The 20,371-nt window shown below is 45.6% G+C and overlaps 1 protein-coding gene across 4 annotated transcripts in view; it reads right to left on the reverse strand.

The window, feature by feature from the left end:
- CACNA1I (calcium voltage-gated channel subunit alpha1 I) overlaps nt 1–20,371 on the reverse strand; it is a 92,338-nt gene that overhangs the window by 24,719 nt on the left and 47,248 nt on the right. For 3 of the 4 annotated variants that reach the window (XM_027680197.1, XM_027680195.1, XM_027680194.1), the window contains exons 9-24: nt 14,872–15,023; nt 14,097–14,282; nt 13,298–13,415; nt 12,667–12,822; nt 12,130–12,220; nt 10,020–10,222; nt 8,342–8,758; nt 7,326–7,426; nt 6,211–6,334; nt 5,297–5,365; nt 4,188–4,372; nt 3,734–3,860; nt 2,513–2,638; nt 1,958–2,047; nt 1,297–1,516; nt 68–219 (exon numbers count right to left, since the gene is read on the reverse strand). In XM_027680197.1, coding sequence (XP_027535998.1) covers nt 68–219; nt 1,297–1,516; nt 1,958–2,047; nt 2,513–2,638; nt 3,734–3,860; nt 4,188–4,372; nt 5,297–5,365; nt 6,211–6,334; nt 7,326–7,426; nt 8,342–8,758; nt 10,020–10,222; nt 12,130–12,220; nt 12,667–12,822; nt 13,298–13,415; nt 14,097–14,282; nt 14,872–15,023 — 2,517 coding nt within the window. The remainder of the gene's footprint in view (nt 1–67; nt 220–1,296; nt 1,517–1,957; nt 2,048–2,512; nt 2,639–3,733; nt 3,861–4,187; nt 4,373–5,296; nt 5,366–6,210; nt 6,335–7,325; nt 7,427–8,341; nt 8,759–10,019; nt 10,223–12,129; nt 12,221–12,666; nt 12,823–13,297; nt 13,416–14,096; nt 14,283–14,871; nt 15,024–20,371) is intronic. The other variant, XM_027680196.1, reaches the window with a different exon arrangement.

A 20,371-nucleotide genomic window follows, 5' to 3' on the forward strand; every position in this document is an offset into this window, starting at 1 on the left:
CATCAGAGAGCTGTAGCAAAGTAATATAATGTCTAGAGGCAGTGCTTATCTCCATGATCTCACTCACCACAGGTTGGTTGTAGTGCTCCAAGGACATAGTGACCACGTTGAGGCAGATGATGAAAGTGATGAAGATGTCCAGATAGTGGCTGGTGCAGACCGAATGAATAAGGAGGCGTATGGGGCAGTAGGTAGCATAATACGGCAAACGCTGCGCCTCTTCAGTGGAAAGAGGGATATGGGCAGAGTTAGGAAGAAATTGAAAGAAAGAAAGAAATGGGTAAGAAACACTGAGAAGGGAGAAGGCATAAGACTGGTAACAGGTGTTGAAAGAAAAGGGAATGGAGGTGGGAGAGAGAAAAACCAGAAAAGGATATGTAAAAGATAAGGGACACAGGAAGGGGGGGGGATAAAAAAAAAAAAAAAGAAGAAAGAAGAAGTGGGGAAAAAATAAGTAGAAAAAAGATAAGGAAAGGAATGCTAGAAAGGAAATCTGTTAGTCTATGTTTATAGGAACAGTGCTAAATCAGCATTTCGTATCCTGACAAATTAAGATCACTTTTGATAAAAGGGAGCAGATGGTTCAAGGAGAGGCCCTGGGGTGTCACGGGAGAGAGGGGAAAAATTGGAGCGCAGGAAGGGAAAGCATGCCCACAGGCTGTGAATGTAAGAAAACCATCAGTCTGGGTAGTAGGGATGATTTCCAGGGGCAAGTACGCTTTTGCAATTTTTGTCTAAAGGTAACATAGAAGAGGACAGAAACACCAGGAAAAGAGAGTTTCTTTCACCACAGAGGATTTGGGATCCCAAGGAGTGACAGTGCAACACCGATGGAAAGAACCAGGAACAAAACACAGTGGTCTTCCTCTTTTTTTTTTCCCCTCCTTCTTCTTTAAATTTAGGGTTAAACACAAAGGATGGTCTGTCCAGGTCTTCCTTCAATCACCAGCTGAGTTGCAGAAAGCCCAGGTGGAACTATCCCAAGCCCAGGAGGTGTATTGATGTGTGGATGCTTTATGTCAACAGTGCTCACCAGCATGTGCACAGGGGTATTTTTGGTACATTATCTCCTGAGGAGCAGGGTGCTAAAGCCCCAGTGGCTTCCCTAGAGTGCCAGCAGACTTCATCAGCCACCCCTCTTCCCCAGACTGCCCTAGTGAGGTGTGTAGTGGCACGGTAGTGGTGCAGGGAGGAAGGCTGAGAGCACGGCCATGAGCAATGTATTTTGGAGACCAGTCCATCAGGAAAGAAGAAGAAGAGGAAAAGGTTTTTCTCAGAAAACCTTGGCCTACGAACCAACCAAACACTTAGGCTGTGCCTTACTCCTTCGCTTCTTCTCCAAGCGTCGCAAGCGCTTCTCCTCCCGCCGGCGCGCCTCCTCAGCCTCCTGGTGCTGCCGGCACTTGTGGAAGTTCTCCACCACCACCCCCACGAACATGTTGAGCACAAAGAAGCTGACAATGAGGAGGAAGGAGATGAAGTAGAGTAGCATCCAGGGGTTGTTGTTGGTCACTGGCTGGAGGAAGGGGGAAAACAGAGCTGGTCATGGTCTTAGCAGTAAAGGAATAGGGATGCAGTGGGCAGCAGCCCAACAGTTCCTGCTTTATAAGGCATTAAAATAACCATCTGTGGGCCAGGAGGGAGCCAGCACGCCCAGAAAAGCACAGGGCATGGTTGCTCCATCATTATAAATAAAGGCCCGCTGTAAGATCTAAACTGAGTAGAAGGTAAGAATTACTACAGACACCTACTAAACAGGCACAGCTGCACCTCCCTGCATGAACTAGGCAAGTCCATGGACCTGACCCCTTGCAAACAGGTGAGCAAAGGATTCAGAAGGGCCCTGGAAGGGAATCTTGTTTTGAGGGAGGTATCTGAAGCAGGATGTTAAAGTATACTTCTGCCTTACTAGCCCAAGGAAAGTGAAAAAGGTCCTTTCACAAGGAAATCTTTGTACCTGCTGGTCAACAGCTACAGCATCTAGTCCATTATACATAATATTGACCCAGCCATCCTTGGAAGCCAGAACAAAGAGGGACATCAGAGCCTGCAACATACAAAGCAAAGCAGATGTGGAGCAGGTGCATCTGGCAGGCAGGGAGAAAAAAATCATGTGTTTATGGTCTAACACACACAGCACTAAAATACTCTTCCTGCCTGTGTCTCTGCACACATCAAAACCTGCTCCCTCCCATGTGGAGGACAGGGAGGGGGTAACAGGAAGCCATGTGCAGTCAAACTCAGCAGAGGAGAGAGGTTGTGAAGACCATCTGCTTCATGGCAGGAGAAAAGAGAAAATCAAGCTCTCTGCTGCTACAACTTTTCTTTCCCCTACAACTTCTAAACATCATCCTGATACCAACCCACTAGTGACACAGCTTCTGCATGGATACCCATGCCAAATAATCACTCATTCTGGCCCAGGGATCAGGCTTTCCAGGCACTGTATCTGTGCCCTGGGGAGGAGTATACATATAGGAGGAGATAGAGGCAGGGGCTGTGACACACTCACCTGTCCCAGGTTGTCAAAGTTATACTTGTGGTGCACCCACTTGTAGTTGGCGGCCATGCAGTCGGACCGGTTGGTGATGTTCCTGATGTCGACTCCCAGGCAGTGGTAGAACTTGCCCTTGAAGAGCTGCAGGAGGGGAATGACCCCATCAGCCCCTTTCCCCACAGGGTTCCCCATGCTCCCTGGGACGTGCAAAAACTGTCGAGATGCTGGGTGGGCTGCAAGACCACAAGCCATGTGGAGCATAACAGGGACACCACCACCACAATGTAGAGCATAGGCTCAAACATTGCTAAGGAACCAGGACCACTCTTGTAAACTCACACCTGGCTTTTCAGCCTCCTCCACCCCCCTAGGTCAACAGTGACTGTAAGTCCTTACCATCTGACAGCCCTTAGGAAAGCCTTTTTGGGTACAAAGGGAAAAAGTATCTTCTAATCAGTCCCCTAGAGTAATCTTCTCTCCCTGCTTCCCAGTTACTGAGAGTGCTGATGGGAAAAGATCTCTTCTGAGGGTAAAGAACCAGAAAAAAACATCCTCTTCTTCTCATTTACCTCTTTTTTTTTTTTTTGACAAGACTGCACTGCACTGCTGTGGCTCTCCTGCCCAGGGCTCCTTTCCCCATATGGAAGGTACTGGATTGTGCATTTGTACAGATGCATCAGAGCAGACTAAGTATAGCATATTCCCTGAGATGGAAGTAACGCCCACACCCTTGCTCCTCTGCAATGCAACAGCCAAAAATAAAGAGGATTAAATAAAAAAATTAAAAAGAAGGTTGTGGGTGGATTTAGGGCTCAGAGTGAGGGGGAGAAACAGAGCTAACTGGAGGCAGGGTTCATGCAAGCAGGCACTGAACTGCTTGCCTTTGTGAGCTGACACGGATGTGCCCAGTGAGCCCTGTGCTGTGCCAGCCCTGGGCTCTCCCTATAATGCTGACCCAAACCCTGATCCAGCTCCTGCCAGGTGTGTCTACTTCTTTCTCTCACATCCAACAATCTCTGCCCTTGCTGAGCACCTGTCTGTCCTTCCCAAAGGTTATAGGTTCATTACGTGGGAGACAGCTCGTGAGGGAAAGCTGGTGCAGAAAATTTCCTGGCTTGCCCATCCCTCCTGTTCTGCTTGGTTCCCCACGTCTGTTGTAGGACCTGGGGGTACAGAGGTGCCCACGATAGTAGGCGTGGGGGTACAAGGGCTGTTTGATGGACAGTAACAACATACCTGCACACCCAGGATGCCAAAGATGATGAAGAAAGCACAGCAGATGAGGACAATGTTTCCTATGGGCTTCAGGGAAGAAATGAGTGTCTCTACCACCAGCTTCAGGCCAGGGGCTCGACTGATGACTCTGGAAGGGAAGGAAGGGGAAGAGTGATAGAAGGGCAGGGCAGAGATGTTCGGCCTAAGCTAAGCATTTTCAGCAGCAGCAGGCCCCTACTCTCCTTATGCAGTGACCCATCAGTAGAGATGACCCTCCTGTAACCAAAAAGCCTCTTCTCTCCCAGGGGTTTGTTGTCTGATGAGGTACCTCTAGCATCAGACCCACATGGCTAAGGGGGACTTCTCCATGTCAAAGACAACAGTTTGCCTGGCACAGCTGGATCTGACTCTGGCACCCTTCCTGGGGAGAATCAGTGGGAAGAGGGGGCTGAGCAAGGCTCGGTGGGATTCTGACCGGAGGGGACGTAAGGTGCGCAGCAGCCGGAGAACTCGTAGCACCCCCAGGATTTTGGCACCACCAGCGGAGGCCACTGAGACCACAATGTCAATGAGAGAAACGAAGACCAAGAAGCCATCCAAGATGTTCCAACTGCTGCGGAGATAAGCCTGGTCACCAAAATACAGGCCTAGAGAGACCACCTGCAAGAGAGGGGAGAGGGGAGGGGTTGAAACGGCTCCTCCATGTTACCCAGTAGAGGGCAACTATGGAGAAAGTTGGAAGGTGGGGAATAGTTATCAACTCCTCATGACACTGAAGTGTGATCTCATATATTTTCCTTTCACCTGGATGTCTGTGAAGGAGAATGTCTTTGGGGAAAGTGGTGGCACATAACTCCAGAAATAACAGGGCCATAGCATTTTCTCATCTTTTTTCTACTTCTCTGAGTAACAGGGAACATGCAGGAAACCTTTCCCTGCCATACCACAGACCTGGGGCAAGTGTCCCTGTTCAAAGATCACCTGGGAGGTAAAGTCAGGCACCCAAATCCATACTTTGGCTCTAAGGGAGTAGCTTTTTTTGTCAGCAGTTCTCAAAAACAGCAGGTGCTACAGAAATTGCTGGCAATGGAGAGAGCTTAACACCCTGGAAATAATGGCCAAAATTCAGGTATAAATTTTAGGGGTTTAACTTCAGGTACACACTTTTAGGACTCTTTCCCATTCACAAGAAGGGAATAACAAGGTTTCCTGATTGTTGCAAAGTACTTAGACATCTATTGAATAATTATCTCATTTAAGAACATGTTATTAATATTGTTGTTATTTCCCCATTCTTGCTCCAGAAGAAAGGGAATGGACATTTGACATCATTACAAAATCCATACCTAAAGGCCAGCTACCCCTCACGGATACTAAGATCCAGCTGGATCTAAAGCCTAGGATAAACATCCCCTCTGTGCCTGACAAGATGGGACTCAACCCCAGGCAGTATCTGCCTTTGCCAAGATAGAGGAAAGGCCTGGCACACTGAAAAGAGGGACAGATTTTAAAAGAGTGCTGAGCAAATATGAACCATGTTTGACAGGGAAAAAGGCCCTGAGCTGCCCATCTCCAGTAACTTACCTTCAGTGTCATCTCAGCTACAAAAATTGCTGTGAAAATGTAGTTGGACACAGTGAGAAAGATCCTCTCCTAGAAAAAAAACCAAAACAACAAAACAAAGAAACAGATAAAGACCTTAAATGTATCTTGACTTCTTGTTACTCTGTCAGGCTTCTCTGATAATATCTTTTGCAATCCTGTGAAGGACCTGAAAGTTGATGAAATAAGGGAGGTACTCTTGGCAGAGGTCAGTGCTCGGCAGCTTTCAGCTCATACACCTTGGCTCAGCCCTGTGCCACAGCTGGGACAGGATCCTGTGCATCTCTGCAAGAGCATAGTGGATGGGATTTGCAATGCATCCTGCAAATCTGGTTTCAAGGCACTCTCTGCCCTGTTCTACCAGTGCTGCTCAGTCCTGACCTGCTGCGCTGACCTGGGACTCCTCCCAAAGAGCTGCTGACCACTGACCACAGATTGTATCCAAGTGCAGTGGAGTCTGGGAGTTAGCTAAGGCAGACAAGCAGAAAAAGTAATTTCACTTGCCAGCTTGAGCCATCTCCAAAATAGCTCAAGAGTAGCATACATAAATGATGGCATGCCGTTTGTACAGGATGGAAGCTACTTCTATTTTTCAGTTCCCAGTCCTTGCCCCTTTTGCCATTCAACTCTTCTATGCAGATTCCTGAAGCACTCTCTTACTTTCCAACACAGAAGGAACTAAGATTTCTGTATTATAAAGCGGGTTGCCCCATTATAAGACCCTGCAGGGGAAGCACACGCTATGTTAATTACTAATACTTGGGTATTGAATAAATGAGTGGGAGCTGGTGTTTAATGATGTTCTTCCAGAGGTCATACCACTTAAGTGTTGGGAACACTTAAGAACTACTCTTAGAGGTTATGCTAAAAAGAAGGTGGCAGGTAATTGTGCTCACCGTGCTTCTGTGCTCAATCTGTGGTCTCTCCAGGGCAATCGTGATGCAGTTCAGGAAGATGAAGGCCAGCACGACATGGTCGAAGAGCTTGTGAGCAATGATGGTTTGGCAGAGGAGGCGAAACCTGTAAGAGAGTTCCAGTAGGCACCTGTGCCTCAGGCAGAGCAAGTTTAGGAGCTATGAGGACAGAGAATTAAGAGTTCTGTCCAAAACTGGACTCTGACATAGCAGCTTTCCTATCACTGATACTGATGTCTGTTGATATGGCAATATCCCAGGACGGTCCACAGTCATACAGGGAGTCTGGAACTGCGCAAGGGCATCCTAACCATCATGACTGTGCTCCTATCTTGCCTGTTTCAGTTGTTCTCCTAAACTTCCACTTTGTACCTCCCCATGGCAAAGAGGCCACATGCTGAAAGCTGAGGAGTGGCAGGTAGGTTGTCAGTCATGGGGACCACACTTCTGTCCACTCCAAAAGACACTGTGCACATTAACATAAGTGTCAGAGCAAAAAGCTCTCCCTTATGACCTACAATGAAAGCCCTTTCTTTTCAAGGGGCGATGCACACGGGTGAGAATACTGTTGGTTGGGGTACATGGACATTTTCTCCTGGTAGGAAGACCTCTTTAGTAGGAAGAATTTAACCGAAATTTCTTTTTTTTAGGCAAGAAGAATACTAACTTTACCCTAAAAGGTGTGATATGACTGCTGATAAATTGGTACTGGGCCTGTAAATGAAATGGAGAGACTGTTCTGGTACCAGAAGAGGAAATATCAGTATAATGGAGTCATTAATAATACATTCTTTATCCTTTTTGGGTTAACATTAGTATTCCCTGCCTTGCTTTGCTATAAATATTTATGATTACACAAAATAAAATTGGGATGCTCCAAAGGGAGGGAAGATCATAATAGCTATTTAGAATGCTCAACCTTTGTTTCATCTCCAGAATCTAGGAAAAGTTGTTTGGCTGTAGAAGGGACAGTGGAGGAAAAAATACTTCCCTGTTGGTAAGTTTAAAGTCACAACCTAACATCAGGGGATGTGGCCAGCACAGCAAGAGAATCTGCCCCATCTTTTCAACCTTCTCATGGCAAAAACTGCACAAACCTGTTTTGTGGAGAGAAGAGATATATGGACCAGTCTTCCCGTAACTCACACCAGTCTGGCTTATAGACTTCCATCATCTTCTGGATGCGAAAGCACAGGCTCTGTAGGGGTGCAGAAGAAGCAAGTGCCTCTGGTTACGTTCCCATTTACCTGAGAGACACTTCCTTTCTCATCTGATCCAGAAACATCACTATCTGCAGTCTGCCAGATGCACTACCTGCCTGTAAGCCCCTGAATGAAGAAATCAACTCAAAGGCAACAAGTCATGGAAAAGAAGGTAGAAGCTGCTTTGCCAGGGCCTGTTTACCTCTTGGCATCTGGTTTCTCCTCCAGATCACAACGAATAAAACAGCTGGTGTCCCTTTTAGATCAGGATGTTGTCCAAGACACCTTCTCAGAGCTGTTGGAAGGGCTTTGTTAAATTAGGACAACGTTACCTCCCTACCTCAGCTAAATGAGAAGCCAGGACAAAAAGGCCTTCTGTTGGCACTTGGGCTTGGAATTTCATACAGCATATACGTCTGTCCAAAATTTCTACTGACTTTGGCTCCACTTTTTCCACCCTTTGATTTGCTCACAGATTGGGCGTTGCTGTCTCCCACACTGGCACCACAAAACTCAGTTGCCTTGTCTCTGGCGCCTGTGTTTCCTGCTCTGGTCTGCTGACGTTCCCCATGCAAAGCTCCCACTGGTCACACAGCCCGACTTCTATCCTGTAGAAATCATTACTTGCACTACTCTGAAATAACACCCCCCAAATGACCATGTGCACGTCTCACATCTGCCTTCCTCCTACCATCCACCTGTACAGCTGCCTTGCAGGCAGCCTCACAATGTGCTTTGAGCTTGTCTGTGACAAAAAGGTCCCATCTGCACTCAGCGCTGTCCTCCAGCTTTCCTAAAGCATCTTGGCAAGCTCTCCTATCCACATACAAGGAGAGTGAAACTTGAGGATGGATTTGGAGTTTCCCACAACATTGCGGCATAACCCCAGGTTCCCTCCACCAAATACGCACATAATCTATCTCTTCATCATCCTCTCCCCGCTCCTTGCGATTGTTCATCTTTGGGAAGATCTCCTTGACAATACTGGGCATTTTGCCATTGCAGTCCTGATGCTCGCTGGCTCCAGGCAGTGCTCCCAGCTTATGGGTCACTCTGTGGCCGGATGGGACCGAGGCCAACTCCAGCAGGTCACAGGAGCCTTTATTATCCAGAGAGAGTGTCCGGCGGTGATGAAATACCCTTCCTGTCCCATCCGTCTCCCCATCTGCTGCCCTGTGAGTTTCCCCAGGCAGGAGGGACTCATGCTCGGCTGAGGGATGTTTGTGTTTCAGGCTGTGTCCCCGGGCCAGGCTGTTCCAGCTGGAGCGACGGCTCCCCCAGGCTCCACTGCGGCCCCAGGCACCATAGTGGGAGCTGCGGGAACTGGACTGTAAGAGAGCGGGATGGAGACACAGTGACTCCGGGCACAAGGAGAGAGCATGTGATGCCATTTCAGATCACAGACTTCTCCCTAGGCCCCTAAGCCAGAAGGCTACCATTTATCAGATGTTGAGCAAGTTGCATGGTGGGAATTTAGCAGCAATCTCTGTAAATCTGACAATAAATTGATAATGAATTAGCAATGGTTTTGGCCGTGATTGCTTTATAGCACCATCTGTGTGCAAAGCACTTTTGGGGAAGGTAAGTAATAAAGCCAAAGGCCAGGTGCCTGATGTTGTTACTTACACCATCACAGAGCAAGAATAAAGCTCTCAAAAAATCTGATTGGCAGCTTTTTACACTGCCCTGGGGTAAAGGATAACACAAAGTACAGGGTGATGGATAATGTGACACACTGTCTTTTGAGTACAGTCTTAGTAAAAGGAAGAAATGAGAGAAACAGGCTTGTTGGTTACAGTTTAGTCCAACCACATAAGTAACTTATCATGTAGTACGTGGCTGCTAGCTCTTCCTGTTTAGAAACAACAGGGGCATGAACCCTTTAAGTACTGATGCACCCCCCAGAGCTGTGTACATCAGTGGGTAGAAGCCCAGAAGCTAATGTGACAAGGTTGACAGGCCTGAGATACACTGGTTAGACAGCCTGCAGTGTTTGGGGAAGTGCCATGGGGCAGCAGGATCTGCTATGGGGAGCTCCAAATCAAGATTTTTCTCTTCATTGTTACAAAGTTCACAGAAAACCCACCTGTAATGGGACTAGGCATTACCTAGATGTTTCTGTGCTCTTAACTCACTCAAGGCATCACTTTGCATCCTGCACTCGAACAAAACAAAGAAAGGGGAAGGGGACAAAATGTGTTTCTCTCTGGGAGGGAGATTGTCTTCTTGGTGTTCTCCCTTTCTCACACTTAATGGAATATAGATATATATGTCTACAGATACATAGAGAGAGAGAGAGAATGAGAGAATGAGAGAGAGAGAGGAGAGAGAGAGAGACAGAGACAGAGACTGGAATCCCACACTCAATGGAATATAAGTAAGCAACCTGGAAATAGACTTCAAAAATCTGGAAATTTAGATAAGTAATGTGAACTGATCTGGATTCTAAAGACAGGAAATGCACTTGTGTCAGAAGCCTGCAGCAGCAGTGAAATCCTTCACAGCAATCTCCAGATGATGAAAGAAAGACAACATAGTGCTTGGCCTTCTAAAGAAGGGTATGACACACATTTATACTCAGTCACTCACCAAGGACCGCTGGTCATGGGTCATTCTCCCTAGGGACATCACACTACTCTTCCGGGATCCAACAGCAACAAAGATCTGGTCAAGTTGCAGGGAGTTGCGTGAAGAATTGGTGACCCCCCCAGCAGCCACTGGTGGGTTGGAAGAGGGCAAGGATGGGTCCAAGTGTCCATTAGGTGTTACAGGAATTGCACAGAGCTTGGGATCTGAGTGGAAAGATGCAGAAAGAAGAATGAGAAAAGAAGAAGGTGGGTTCCTCACTACGCAGTGACTGCTTTGATATTTTACCATGTTAACAGCAGCTAACAGAATATTAGCTCTTTAGCATCAATCAACATCAATTCCCCCGATTTAGGGTGTTGTGACAAAAGCAGTGCAAGTTGGGAAGACTTTAAAGTAATATCCTCAGTTTCCAAAACTGACCGCAGCTCTCCCTGGGAGCAGAGTGGTGGTGAGGCAGCCTCAGGTTAACAGACAGAGCAAGAAGTTGAACCCTGGCAACAAGAGGACAAGGGTGCGTTGCATGCCAAGATGAGGTAACAGCATCTTCAAGTCTGAACAAATACCACCAACTGTCACGCTGGCTACTTTAAGCAGTTAGGCTGAAACACTGAGCCCGAGACTAAGATGTAGGGATAACCACAGCCATCCATGTATAGGAGTCACATTAAAATTCCTGCAATCATACTGCACACAAAAACTGCATCCCGTCTATCCTACTACATTGTGCTTCTTCAAGTGACTGATCACTGACCTTGAAGATCCAAGACATTTTTGAGGGATATGTTAGGTGCTGTGGATGACCACTGGCATTTGTTGAGCAGCATGGAGAGGACAGGGTTTGAATTTTAATGCCTGAAAGGACTGGAACAATAATTTTTGCTTGACTACTGTATAATGAAGGTCACCTATGCATATCTGCATCACAGCCATGACTGCACCAACACCTCTGTAACCTCTTCCATTTCAGGAGTTTTTACTGCCTACATTCAACACAAGCTCTGATGTGGTGCAGCCTTGTAACTCAGGACTGGACTGTCTTGAAATGAGCTAAGTTGCAGGAAAAAGCTGGGACAAGTCAATACTGCAGCCACTGCTCCCTGTTGTGGGAGCTGCATTTAAGCTCAGACATGTGCCTGTGGTGCATGTCTGGGTTATGCTGTGAGTACGCTTGTGCCTCCTCTTGCACCTTTCTGATCCTGATCTTGCCTTGCTGACTGGACTTCTTGGCTTGACCTCAGACCTGCCTCACCACTGTGGACTTGCCTGGTAATCGCTGAACCATTAGCTGACCCTTGCTAGTGTCAGAGGACCTGCTCTGCTCACCTTGTGCAAGTATTGTCAGTGTGGTCCCTGCCCTCCTGCCTGGCTCTCTGTCCCCTTCAGCTCCTGGCTCACCATCCATTGCAGAGTAAGCTGCTCCCTGCCACTAAGTCCTGTGTGAAGTATAATACCTCTTGTAGAAAGACTTGCAGTCTGAGGAAAGACTTTGAGGGATGAAGATGTTACTAGGCAGTTTGTAGGCAGACTGTTCCAACTGTTAATTATCTTACCTTGAAAATATACAGCTTTTTTTCAGCCTGAATTTGTCTAGCTTAAGCTTTGAACCTTTACAATCTCATTATGCTTTTTTCTGCTCAATTAAAGAGCTATCTACCATCAGAAATCTCTCCTTATGGTCTACAATTACAGAGCGAGTGATCAAGTCACTTCTCTGGTTTCTCTAAGCTTCATTACTCTCTTGCTGAGGCAAGACTTCCAGACTCACCTGAGTTCTTTTTAATGTCTAGGTATCCCCTCTACAAATGTGGGTCCCATATTTGGACACACTGTTCCTGAAATAATGCCTCTGAAGCTAAGCAGAGACAGTCTCACTTCTGACTTCCAGTTGCCATTCTGGAGGTCATTCAAGAACTGCTCCACTTAGCTACCACATTCCTCAGGATGCCAAAATCTCTCTAGTTTTTCCACAGACAGCAACACAAATTACCATAAAATTCAAAATGAAAACTGGCAAGTTCTTGGAGGGGAGAGTGAATTTTCTGCAGAATCTGTTTTTAGATTTCTCACCAAAAAGCAACAAGACATAAGGAAATTGTTTGAGCTGTTGTACCTGGGCCTTCCTGGACCTCTTGAAACTGATCAAACTCCTCCATGTTCGATGAACTCTGGTCTTCATCTGAGTATGACCGGTTGGCATCACCCTGTAACACACAAATTTAGAATTTGGGAACTCAAACAGAAAAGACCATTTGTTCTTGTCTTTCATTGCTGGAACAACTGCAAAATTGTCCTTGGCAGTCAGGCATCCAGTGTGATCACTGGAAAGAATCTTGTGTGATTTGGGATGGCTGATATACTGCGTTCTTGCTTTTGGAGGGGTAAAGAACTCGTCCTAGGGCAGGGGCTGTTGTGGTACACAGGATAAAAATTGTGAATTCCTTTTCAGAGAGCTTGTCTCTTTCCTTACAAGGGTTAACACTGCCTTTTTTTTTTTTTTTCCAATTAAAGAGCACCCTGACTTCAGAAGTGAAATGACAGAGGTGTGATACTTTGGAAGTCATCCAGTCCAGTATCCTCAAAGTGTCCCAAAGTTTACCTTTTTAGCACCTCTATTCCTCCTCCTGAGGAGGCCTTGGTGGCAACTTACCTCAGCCTGGAACCCCTCCACGAGAATGGCCACCAGCAGATTGAAAAGTACATAATTGCCAAATGTCATGAGAGCCACAAAGTAGAGGGAAGCCCATGGTGAGGTGGAGGCCATGCCATTATAGAGTACGACATTCCAGTCCTCCTGGGTTAGGATCTGCAATCAGAAGCAGAAGTCAGATAAACGTGAAGGAAGAACACAGTGGGGGTTCCCAGAAAAGGACAGTGAATACACATCAGGAGCACATCAGGCCTCTTAACTTTCCCATAAGCACACACCCACTGTCATCATCCAGCTGTGGTTCTGTGCCAAAAACATTAGCTGAGCAAGAGGAAATGAGCAACAATTAGGGCAGTGGCGAGATGATAGTGTTAAACTTGGGAGTTGTCACAACAGGAGTGACCTTTGCAGACTGTCCCCGGGAAAGGAAGGAGCTCCCCTGTTAGACATAAATACCAGTTGTTTGGTTCCAATATGCAATTGTTCTTCCTCCAAATATCACATGACAGAGTGTTTTATGCAGCCTTTTGTGCTGTCAGGAGTGACTGCAGTGCTCTGCAATGAGGAAAAAGCATCTCTTGATCCTCTTCACTTTGCCCTGGCCCACCCATAGAAAGCAAAGTGGGCTCACCTGGAAGACAGTGACGATGGCCCAAAGCAGGGAGTCAAAATTCTTTCGGTCAGGAACTGTATCTCCTGTGTCTGTCCTGAGGCTGAACTTACAACCAAAGATGTGCATTCCCAGGATGCTTTGGGACAAGAAGTGGAGATGGTGTCAAATATAAATATCTCTGGTACCACAATGAGTTCATCAGAGTAATTCTCTTTTTTCTCATGAAAATCTAATGTTACAACACAGCAGCAAGGAGTATGACAACACAGTCAGACTACTAGGACCTACCTGTGAAGAAAGAACTGCATACTGCACCCCTGTAGCTCACAAAAAAATTTGGTTTCCATCTGTGCTCACTCAGAGCTCACATATTACCCCCAACCTGTCATTCACATCTGTTCTCTCTATTGTTCTTGTTTGCTGTCATATTTCTTCATCTTATTATCAGTGCATTGGACGCACAGACAAACTTTCATGGTTGCTTCCTGCTGCCCTTCTGGTAGTCAGCCTCCAGACTGAACTGTTCCCTGTAGCCAGTGTTGATTAGCAAGACACTTGACCTATCCCACAGTGGGACATTATGCTCAACATCCACATTTGGTGACACTATTTTGACACCCCATCCAGGCCAAAATCTTCAGCAACTGAACCCAGTTTAGTGCGGGAGTAAGTTCAGCCCTTACTGACAAATGGTTGTCAGTGCTGCCTTAGCCTATAGAGCAACGGGCAAGATGAGTTACACTGTCATGCTCTGAAGCTCTGTCCCCATGAGCAATGCCACTCCAAAACACTGTGAACCAACTACCTGCCTCCTCACCTGAATATAAAGATGAAGAGCATGAGGAGCATGCAGAATGTGGCTACATTGTCCATAGTCTTCATCAGCACCACAAGCTGGCGGCGCAGCGCAGGCATGAAACGCACCAGCTTCAGGACCCGAAGGAGTCGGAAAGTCCTCAGCACCGAGAGGCCTCCGTCTGACTGGCCGATGATCTCCCAAATGCTGTCCAGAGAGGCACAGGGAGCATGAGGGACAAAATGAAAGACAAGTGAACAAACAGAAAAGAGGGAGGAGTAACAGTGCTGTTTTCACATCTGCACTGGCAGTATAAGGAGGTGAGAGAGAAAATCTGTCTGAGCAAGATAGAAGTATATAGTATAGATTTATACTTATGTGTAGAAAGCTGCATTTATGCCTTAAGAACATGAACGTGGCACTGCATTTTGCAGGAATGAGGAAAGGATTTCAGCATTAAATTCCAGCAAGACAAGTTCTTCTATCATATATTAAACCTTTGTAGCTTCCTCAATTTGTCCATTTTAAAAATATTTCACAAAAATATTTGTGAACTTAAGGCAGCTGCAATTGCCTCCATTCTACAGAGGAGAGAACTGAGGGACAGAAACTCTCTGTAGCTTGTGTTGCACCAACATAGAGTGTTGGGAAAAGACAGCTTTGGTCTCCCAATCCTTGGTCTTGTGCTCAGCTCAGATCCTCCTAGAATAGCTCCTAAATTCTTTTTCAAAAGTGTCCAAGCTCTGTGGTATGCTTTTCTATACCTATTTCAGTTGATCCCCAAGGCCCTGGTCACCTGATGATGACGATGATACTGTCGAAGATGTTGTAGGGGTTGCGAAGGTAATCAAAGAGACCAAAAGCAGCAAGTTTCAGGATCATCTCCAGAGCAAACATGCTTGTAAAGACCACATTGCTGATCTCCAAGATGTTGGTCAGTTCCTCTGGCTGGAGAGAATGCAAATGCAGAGAGTCAGAATTGAAACAGCCCTAAAATTATAGGAAATAAAATGCCACCCTTCCCAGAGTTTAGGGTTTGTTGGGAGCTGCAAAGCTTCCATTGGCAAGATTAAAGTGGAGCTGAATAGAGCCGCTTGCACTCCAATTCCTTTGAACTTCTGCTACCTTCGTCATGGATTATGTCCCTAACAAATTTTTTTACTAGAGGTGGTCAGGAGCCCCACAGCCATTCACATAGACAAGGCTGACAGTGTCTCCCACATTCCCCTTCATATCCCATTACCCCAGCTAAAGCTGATTTATTTTGTGCAAAGGACTTGAGTATATTTTGAAACAGGGCAAAAGTAGCTGACTTGCCATCAACTTTTTTCTTTAAGAATTTTGTACTCTCAGGTTTCCATAGGGAGCTGACACTTTTTTTTTGCAGAAATTCTGAAAATATTTGAATTACAGGAGAACAGTTCCCCATCTTCCTCCAAATCTCACTGCACTTGTTTGGTCCTTTCCTCTCTATTTTTTCACTTCTCCATTTTTCTCTCCCCACCAAATCCTTGGTATGCATTAGTTTCCTGGTCTTGCTCCATCAGTCTTTTCTTATGCCTCTATCCTCAGAGTAGTCTCAATAATTACCTAAGTGAATATTGAACTAAATGAGAAAGAAAACAGTGAGGAGGGGCACAGTGATAAAAACATATCTGCAAGGGACAGGAAGAGGGGCAAAAGATGAAGAAAAGTGAAAAAATGGACAGCAAGAGGAGAAAGACAAGTGCACAAGGTGAAAAATTCCAAGGATGACACAAGATGACTGTTGAAAGAAAAAAAAAGGCAATCTGACCCTGTGGTGGGAATTTTTTTTCTGTTACATCTCTGATACAACTTTCACTCCCTGTCTTCCCCAGCAGAGAGGGGTGTGTTTGTGTGTATGAGAGAAAGTGTTTTAATGATTCCATCAGTGGAACAGGTCTGAACAAATTAAATTACTCTTCCTTTTGTTTTCTGAATTAATGACCTTTTCTTCAGTGTGTGTGCAGCCTTGGAAACTTCTCTGACAAGGTCAGGAAAGGGTCTAGACCATTTCCTCAGGAATGATGAAACGAGCGACACAGAGGCTGTGCTGATATCATTGACGAGGGATGCCAGCAACGTGCCATCCCCTGTGAAATGGAGGCATTTCCTGCACTGATTTTGGGATGGATTTATGGGCTCAAAGCACCTCTCACTCAGGGACTAGGACTGCACCAGACAAAACAGCAAGGGCTCAGATGCACGAGGGGTAAGACATGCAAGCCTGCCTATGTTTGCCCATGCTCAGGCACACACATACATAGCCCAGGAAGACTACCACAGCAATGGCAAGGTACAAAATATTGCCAGAGTGAGAAAAAAATTCCTCCCAGGGTAACGGGTTGCATCTTGGGGCCAGGCTAAACAACCCATAGCCTTCAGACTGCATGAGACTCCTAGGTCAGTCAGTTCCGGTTCTGACCCTCTGCCTGCAGCTGGGGGCTGCTTTAACCCCTGCTCTGAGGCCCCCAGGGGCCCAGATCCTCCCAGGTGTGCGAATGAACTGGAATCTGCTCCTCACATTTATGGCTTCCCGTGCCCTTTGCTAATTTCTTGTACTCCTCGTTGTAGCTTCTTAGTCCATCTCTTTAAAATGAAAAAAGGGGAGATGGCTCAATTTCCATCCATAATTACATCTAAATAACAAAACCATCCTAAAAATTACAGGGAAAGGAGAGGAGATAAAAGTGAAGAGAGAAAGAATGAGCAAGGGCACGTGGGAATGGAGAGATGAAGATTACTTCACAGAGACTCAGATAGTAAATGACACCTGCCGAGAACATGAGATCTATATGCTAAACAGAGATGCCAATTTCAGTCTGAAACAAATGATTATGTTAGTGAAAATGAGCAATGTAAAAAAGCAACAGGTAATGATGGTTGATTTACCCATCACACTTGGAGTGTCATTTGAACAAAACTGTGGGAACTGAATATTGGGGCGAGGAGGGTGGCTTGAAGGGGAGAGAGATCCCAGAGGCAAAGCATGCCCAGAGCCACGTTATGATGGTGGATTATCCTCCTCTTTGCTTTCCATACATTCTCTCTAGTGCTTTGTAGTGAGTAATTGATGTTTGAAAAGCCATGCGTTTTCCTGTGGAAAAGGTCACCTGTTCCTCAGTCTCTCCTTCTCTCCTTAAGGTCTGTTTCTATAGTCAAGCCTCACCTGCAATCTGTTTCTAATGGGCCTCAGAAAAGCATCTTTCCTAGAGAAAGGGGCAGGAAAAACTGGGCAGAGAAAGAAAGAAGAGATGGGCAGAGAGAAAATCAGCAAAAGAGAATGAGAAAACAAAGCTAAAAAAAAAATAAACTCACTGTCATCCACAATAAGTAGAGAAGAAAAGATATGTTTTAAATGGAGTAAGAAAGAAGTAAAGGCTGGGGAAGGAAGAGCAACACAAAACAAATTAACTCAGGAAAAAAAGAGGAGATAAAGAGAGAGGAGCCAGCTGGAGAAGCATGCTCACTGTCTAAGGGCAGATCCAGCATTGCAGTAGTTTCTGGAGATACCAGTAATTTGACAGAGTATAAAGAGCCATCAGCTGGGGGCCAGGGCTGCAGGGTGGGAGCCACCAGGGGTTGTGTCCTGTGTGGGGATGCCCTTGTTCCTGGGTCAGTGTGGCCGTGAAAGACAATGGATGAGGTGGGTGGCTGGAACACTGCTGGTCCAGGGGACTCTTCTCTGGCCAGGGAAGTGCAAACTTGATGAAGAGACAAATGAACAGAGAAAAAGTGGTTCTCTCCTTTTCTTCCTACTGACATACAGTATCTCCAACACAGTGGATGTGTCACCTCACAGTTGTGAGGGCTCCCCAAGCTCCTACACACAACACTCAGGCATTCGTCATCAACACCCTTGGCAAACCTTCCTCCTCCCAGGTTTACCTAGAAACTGTAAATTGAAGCATCCACAAGGAGAGGCCCGAACTCAAGGCTATTTTAGTCCAAGAAAAACCAAAGAACACTGCAATCTCCCCACAAGCATTCTGTTCGAATTGCCAAGACAGCATAGATTGATTTACCCATCACACTTAGAGTATTGGGAACAAAACAGTGGGAGTTGAGTATTGAGGTAAGGAGGGTGGCTTGAAGGGGAGAGAGACCTCAGAGGCAAAGCATACCCAGAGCCAGTGCTTGAACCGGAATGATTCACCAACTCTGTGTACAGATCTCTTTCCCAATCCATGAAACTATCTAATTCACATCTTCAGGGCATGAAGTCTTTCATCTCTAACAATGTAGATCAAATATTGAGAGTGAAATATATGATTCAGATTTACTTCAGAATACTTATCCAGTGATCAGAAACTAGAACTGGGGCAATAGAGGGCAGCAGCTCAGCTTTTTCCTCCTTTTCAGTTTCTTACTAACTTTGGAGTTCTTTTGTCATATTAGACTGAAAATGTAATTAGTTTATTATCTGACAATAGCCAGAAAGTCCCGCACCATAGGAAAGGTTAAGAAGATGCAGATCACCAGGAAGCCCCTGCAGGAAAAGTTTCTCCTAACCAGGAGTAAATTTGCATCTGTCTAGAAACTGAATAGTAATTGATGTGATCTATGCAGACCGACCCTACCAAACTGCACCTGCACATCACCGCCTCTGAGGACACAAGAAAGAAATATTCCATAAAGGTATCTCTCCTGTTCTCGAACAGGCAGCAATTACGAGCATTGAGGCCATGTTACTGAGAACGCAACTGCGATGGGCAGGGCACGTCTCTAGGATGAAGGACCACCGCCTCCCTAAGATCCTGCTCTATGGTGAATTTGCCACTGGCTGCCCCAAGAGAGGAGCTCCAAAGAAAAGATACAAGGACTCCCTGAAGCAACAACTCAGCCTCGGGCATATTGATCACCATAACTGGTCCACTCTGGCCTCTAATCGGGAGGCCTGGAGACAGACCATTTATAACGCTGCTGATGCTTTTGAGAAAGCACGCAGGATCACTCTTGAGGAGAAAAGACAACGCAGAAAGAATCGAACCTTGCAGAATATACCATCTAAGGAGTCTTTCTGCTGTGTCTTTTGCAACCGGACTTGCCTTTCTCGTATTGGCCTTTTTAGCCACCAACGCGCTTGCATGAAAAATGGGTAGAGCCCTTCCCAAATCTTTGTTCGCGAAGCCTAGCCATGAATCTCTCCAGCCTATTTTTACTCACAATTTCAAAGTCACTTGACAATAATTAGAAGAGCCATAGAAATCAGCCATGAAACACACCAACTAGCTTTTACATAGTTTAAACACCACCCCACAACCAATGCAGGATTTCATGATGTCTTGTTATACCCTAGTTTTACAAGACTGAAGTAATGTGGTTTCATCTACTACCCCAGGGAGACTGTTCTATCATTTACTAAATGTCAGTACGATGAGTTGGCTTGGACATTTGCTGAATGTTTCTGACAAGCAGCAAATAGTAAAAAGAGAAGCAATACCTGTAAAATATGAACTAGTGAATGCAATAAATGCTGGTATAAAGGGAAATCACACAAGCTAAAGGACATGAAGATACTGATCCACAGTGCGGGTCTAGTCAGGAAACAAGGGATCATCTTCTGATCCACACAGACAGACCTCATAAAGTATTGATCTGATGTATGAAGGAAAACTGTAAGTAGATACTGGAGAAGATAAACCAAGTCACTCAGCAATTGTCTAAAATGGCTGCTAATGGCAAAGAGGTTTGAGTCGAACAGACCATTCAAAAAATACATGATGTGAAAGGCAACCTGGGACATTCAGCTGGGACCAGCCTTTCATCCTCATGCTGAATAAGGGAGAAGAGTGGGCAGCACCAGATCTACTGTGAATATTTAAAAAAAGTAAGCCTCTTAAAAGTATCCTTCTGGACAGCGACAAGAATCTAATATTTTCTACACTGGATTTTAAAAATAGACACTTCCAAATAGAAGCAGATCTGAAGAACTGCAAAAACTATTTCAAGCAGGACAAAGCAGGGTTTTGGTTTAGGCAATGTCTCAGCAATATCTGAAGGCCTAATACTGAGAATATTACATGGTATATTGCACGCTGATGGATTTGAATAAATTTGTAGATATCTATTTACAAGTGATAACTTGTGATAAGATCATGGATTAAATATGACTCATAGCAATGCAGTTTCTCCCAAAATAAGTTGATTTCCCTCACAAGAAATATATAAGGAGGTGAGAAGCTGCCTTGGCCACACAATCAGGACAGGACAAAGGACTGAATGAATAAGACAAACGAAGCCAAATTCCAAGGTTATCTGAATCCAAGTAAAGT

The sequence above is a fragment of the Neopelma chrysocephalum genome, unplaced genomic scaffold (genome assembly GCF_003984885.1).
Source record: "Neopelma chrysocephalum unplaced genomic scaffold, ASM398488v2 Primary Assembly neopelma1_59, whole genome shotgun sequence".
NCBI lineage: Eukaryota > Metazoa > Chordata > Aves > Passeriformes > Pipridae > Neopelma > Neopelma chrysocephalum.